This window comes from Suricata suricatta, chromosome 10, assembly GCF_006229205.1.
Source record: "Suricata suricatta isolate VVHF042 chromosome 10, meerkat_22Aug2017_6uvM2_HiC, whole genome shotgun sequence".
Lineage (NCBI taxonomy): Eukaryota > Metazoa > Chordata > Mammalia > Carnivora > Herpestidae > Suricata > Suricata suricatta.
The window spans coordinates 61627792-61632754 of NC_043709.1; the positions used below are offsets into that span (position 1 = coordinate 61627792).

The window sequence follows — 4963 nt, forward strand, 5'->3', positions numbered from 1 at the left end:
ACCCAGGCTGAGCAGCAGGGCGAGGCGGCCCTGAGCGACGCGCGCTGCAAGCTGGCCGAGCTGGAGGCCGCCCTGCAGAAGGCCAAGCAGGACATGGCCTGCCTGCTCAAGGAGTACCAGGAGGTGATGAACTCCAAGCTGGGCCTGGACATCGAGATCGCCACCTACAGGCGGCTGCTGGAGGGCGAGGAGCAGAGGTAGGGCCCAACCCAGCCTGGCTCTGAGCTGTCTATTCCTGCCCCTTAAATAAACTCCATCCTGTCTTCTGTCTCGGCACTCCCAAGGGTCTAGGAAAATCTCTTGTTCATCACTTTTAGGGAGAGGATAGTTTGGGAGGGCTGTTCCTTTGACCCTCTGCTCCTGCCTTGACCACTTTTGGACCCTTCCCCAAGGATTTGGGAAGCTCTGGATGAATCACTCAAATTGCCTTTTTCTTATTCTTCCCTCTAGACTGTGTGAAGGCGTTGGGGCCGTGAATGTCTGTGAGTAACACAGCCCCTGTGTGGATGGATTTATTCTCCTCCAGTAAGGGGTATCAGAGTCTGGAGGGTGGGGTTCTAGGAAAGCTAAATATAATAAAATGGGCTGGCATCACAGCAGGAGGGATTTGGGGGTCAGAGCACAGCAAAGACCACAGCCTTGGACCTAATGTTGTCAATAAAGGTTCTCTTAACCTTAAGACGCAGGGCTCAGGGCCTAGGGATGGGCATCATGTGGGAGGCTGGTGGCTCTACCCCCAGAATTCTGACTGGAACTTTGGGTTTCACAGGTGTTAGCAGCTCCCGAGGCGGGGTCGTCTGCGGGGACCTCTGCGTGTCCGGCTCCCGGCCCGTGACCGGAAGCGCATGCAGCGCCCCCTGCAGCGGGAACGTGGCGGTGAGCACCGGAATGTGTGCGCCCTGCGGTCCCTGCAACTCCTTCACATCTTGCGGTGTGGGCTCCTGCGGCATCAGCTCCTGCGGCGTCGGCTCCTGCACCAGCAGCTGCCGCAAGTGTTAGGCGATAAAAATCAAGCCTCAGGCCTGCGGTCTCTCCCACCCAGCCTCCCCATGGAGCAAGCTCCCAATTACTTCTCTGGCACTTTGAAAGGTCTGTCCCACTCCAGGCCTCTCATGTCTATTGTGATCCCCTCTTCCTTGGCTCTGTTGCTCATGCTGGGAAAAGAAGTCCCCTTGATGCCCCTATGAAGGGGGCTTAGGGGCCCAGAGGACCAGGACAAGAGCTTACCCTAGGCTGTCACAGGGCTGATGGCCATATCCTACCCCTAATCACTCCCCTCCCACCTCTGCCGTGTTCATCTGTCTTGATCTGTGTTTCCAATAAATCAATGTAGCCGACTCTGAGCCTCATCTGCACCTGTGTTATCCTCAAGGGTCAGGGTTTGGGAGAGTCCCCAAAGTCATGTGGAACAGAAGAAGGTCTAGTCTCGGGTCTGTAACACAGTGTTCTCTCCGGGGCTCGCAGCAGTCTCAGACTGAGCCAAGCATGGTGCTAGACCTCTACACCAAGTCATTTTATTCACACAACTTTAATGTGTGATCAAATGTGTGCTTAAAATTAGCCAGACCCCCCTCAGGGTATCTTGCAGATGAAGAAGCCAGACGCCCAGAGACGCTCCATAACCGGAGCAGGGCCCCACAAGCTTCCATGGTCCAGCTGGTGTTTGAACCCTGTGTGTACCTTTAGTGGTCATTTCACGGACACACTGTTGTCCCCCAGAAAACATCCCTGTGCATATCTGTCAACTGATGGAAAATGAAAATTAGATTCATCAGCCACTCAACACTGAAGGAAACATCACTCATTGCTTTGCTGGGGAAGACTCATGCCTCAGCAATTTATTAGAATTCCTTAAAGGGAAACTATATGAACATGACTTAAGCTTTCAAAAAGCCTTTGATGTGGCTCCTTTTTTTTTGAATGGAGTCCTTTTGGGGGATGGAGACTTGCCGTAGCTGATAAATTACTTCCAAGGTAGAAAACAGAACATAGAAGATGATGAGGTGTCACAGACATGAAGGACATAGACTCTGGAGCCAAATGACTTTGGTCCAAAACTGGGCTCTGTTCCTTCCTGGCTAAGTGACTTGGGCAATTTACTTAACCTTCTCTGTGCCTCAGTTTCTACATCTCTAAAGGGAGAAAGATCAAAGAGTGCCTACATATGTATATGGGAAGACTAGGAATTTCATACATGTAACATGTAGACAGTACCTGCCACCAAATAATCATGACACGTGCTTGTCATTAGCCATATTCTTTTGCAGAATATAAAGTAGAAATCCATCCAGGAAGTGAGGCTATGGCCAGCCTCTTATGCACATCTATAAATGATTACAGAGGCGCCTGGACAGCTCAGTCGGTTAAGTGACTTCAGCTCAGGTCATGACCTCACAATTCATAGGTTCAAGCCCTGCGTCAGGCTCTGTGCTTACAGCTCAGACCCTGGAGCCTGCTTCAGATTCTGTGTGTCCCTCTCTCTCTGCCCATCCCTGGCTTGCTGTCTCTCTCTCTCTCTCTCTCTCTTTCTCTCAAAAGTAAATAAACATTTTAAAAAGTTGTCAAATCAAAAAATGAAAAAACATCTTTAAAAATATTTAACAATACGTGTGGAGGCTCCTCAAAAAACTATCAGTAGAACTCCCCTATGACCCAGCAATAGCACTGCTAGGGATTTACCCAAGGGATACAGAAGTACTGATGTATAGGAGCACTTTACCCCAAAGTTCATAGTGGCACTTTCTACAATAGCCAAATCATGGAAAGAGCCCAACTCTCCATCACCTGATGAATGGATCAAGAAGATGTGGTATATATATATAATGGAGTACTATATGGCAATGAGGAAGAATGATATATGGCCATTTGTAGCAAAGTGGATGGACCTTGAGGGTGTCATGCTAAACGAAATAAGTCAGGCAGAGAAGGATAGATACCATATGTTTGCATTCATGGGTCTAACAGGAGAAACCTAAAAGAGGACCATAGGGAAAGGAAGGGGGATAGAGAGCTGAGGGGAGTGAGGGACACAAATCATGAGAGACTATTGAGTACTGAAACCGAACCATGGACTGAAAGGGGAGGGGAAGGGAGAGAAGGGGGTGAAGGTCATGGTGGGGGGCACTTGTGGGGAGTAGCACTGGTTGTTATATGGAAACCAATTTGAAAATAAACTATTAAAAAAATAAAAATAAAAATGTTTAACAATAAATAAACTGATTACATTTACCTCTTATTACGCTTATATCTATGATCAGAGACAGCAAATAGGGAAATCTCCACGTCTTCGAGGGCTGTGGAGCTCCTTCATGTAGAGAACTATTTCCCCCATAACATTGATGAGGCTCTTACATGTAGCAAAGAAAGTGGGGAGATGGCCCCTCAGCCTTTGCTATGGCAAAGGCAGGTCCCTGAATATACATCTGTACAGCAGGATGAATCCCTAAATTTCCAGACCCAGGCCCAAAAAACTGTAGCAGAAATCTAAGCCCACCCCCATCTCTCAGGGCAATAGAAATAAATAAGATTATTGAGACACCAGAAGCAAGTGGTCTGAAAAGACCAGGTTCTTTTAAGAGAGAGGACTAATCTAAGGCCCACCCATGGCCCCTCTCCCCTCCTGATGGGATTTTGAGCAGGGCAGAACCCTGGGAGAGTTCCAGAACATGCAACTGTTCTAACCAGCCCTCTGTGCTGTGACACCACACAGCACAGCTCAGGAGTCCAGACCTGAAGCCCAAACCCCAGCCCCATCACTCCATCGCTCCCTAGTTCAGGAAACTACCCGAGATCGATTGCAGTCCCAATGAACTTCCCATCTCTACGAACTGATCCCTCCCTTCCCACCCCGCTGGTCTCATCAGCCCAGCAGGGCCCTGATGACCTGCCCTACTCACAGCCTCTGTCCAGTTGTGACTTTTGCCTCCGTCCTACCCCAGCAGCACCATCCTCGCCTCCCTCCAGTTCCCACTCCCAGAAAAGCTCAGGAAGAGGAGCTAGAGTGAATGAATCAAACACATAATACTCCTTATGCAGAATGGTGACAAAAACAAAACACCTTACTATGTAACCTTTAGCAAGTCACGTCCCTTCTCAGGGCCTCAGTGTATTCACTAGTGGCTGCTGAGGTCCCTTACCAATGTCAGGCTCCATTATGCTTCAGGAGAGGTGGGACAGGACTAGGAGCTGGAGGGACAAGGGAGGTGGGGAGCCCAGACGAGCCAGCCATGCTGGGTGCATTGCTGTCTGTACCTTCATTCCACATTCATGGTCTGTAGACAGCTGTCTGTGAGTAGAACAATAGGACCGCATCCAAGTACAGGCACATCTCCCAGCATCTGTGTGGAAGCCTGTGTGTGTGTGTGTGTGTGTGTGTGTGTGTGCGTGCGTGTGTGTGTGTGTGTGTGTGTGTGACTGCAAGCATTTCTACACCCGTGATTCTGCGTGTGAATGCACATATGCCTGTATGTACATGTGAAGAGGGGAATTCTGTGGGTACATGTGGATAGGACCTTGGTATGGGTGACCAGCGGACTCATGTGCCAATGGGGGAGGCAGCAAAGAACAGCGTTAAGGCAGGAGTGGCGAGGGTCGGTGCCAATGGGTGTCATCCTGGGGAGGTGCCCTCTGGCCAGGGAGCCCCAGCTCTAACCCATGAGGTCCCCTAACTCCTCTCCTGCCCTGTAGACACTCCAGCTCCAGCTGGGGCAGCAGGAGACCAGTTGGTCTTAGACTTGTAGAGCCTTCTTTTAAAGGGCACTTATTGGGATGATCACTGGCAGTGATATGTAAGCCAATTTGACAATAAATTATATTAAACATAAATAAATAAATAAATAAATAAATAAATAAATAAATAAATGTGCTCAGAGCCTTTCCCAAGACTCCAGTACACAAGATAGTAATTGCATTTATATAACTATGTTTTAAGGACTTGACATAGAGTAATATATTTTTCACACAA

General features: G+C 49.0%; 1 protein-coding gene across 1 annotated transcript in view; it reads left to right on the forward strand.

Moving 5' to 3' along the window:
- The window catches only part of LOC115305208 (keratin, type II microfibrillar, component 7C-like), a 30508-nt gene extending 29171 nt beyond the window's left edge, over positions 1-1337 (forward strand). The window contains exons 14-16 of the mRNA XM_029955494.1: positions 7-197; positions 451-482; positions 770-1337. Of these exons, the coding sequence (XP_029811354.1) occupies positions 7-197; positions 451-482; positions 770-999 (453 nt within the window). The 3' untranslated portion in view covers positions 1000-1337. The remainder of the gene's footprint in view (positions 1-6; positions 198-450; positions 483-769) is intronic.
- The last annotated feature ends 3626 nt before the right edge of the window (positions 1338-4963 follow it).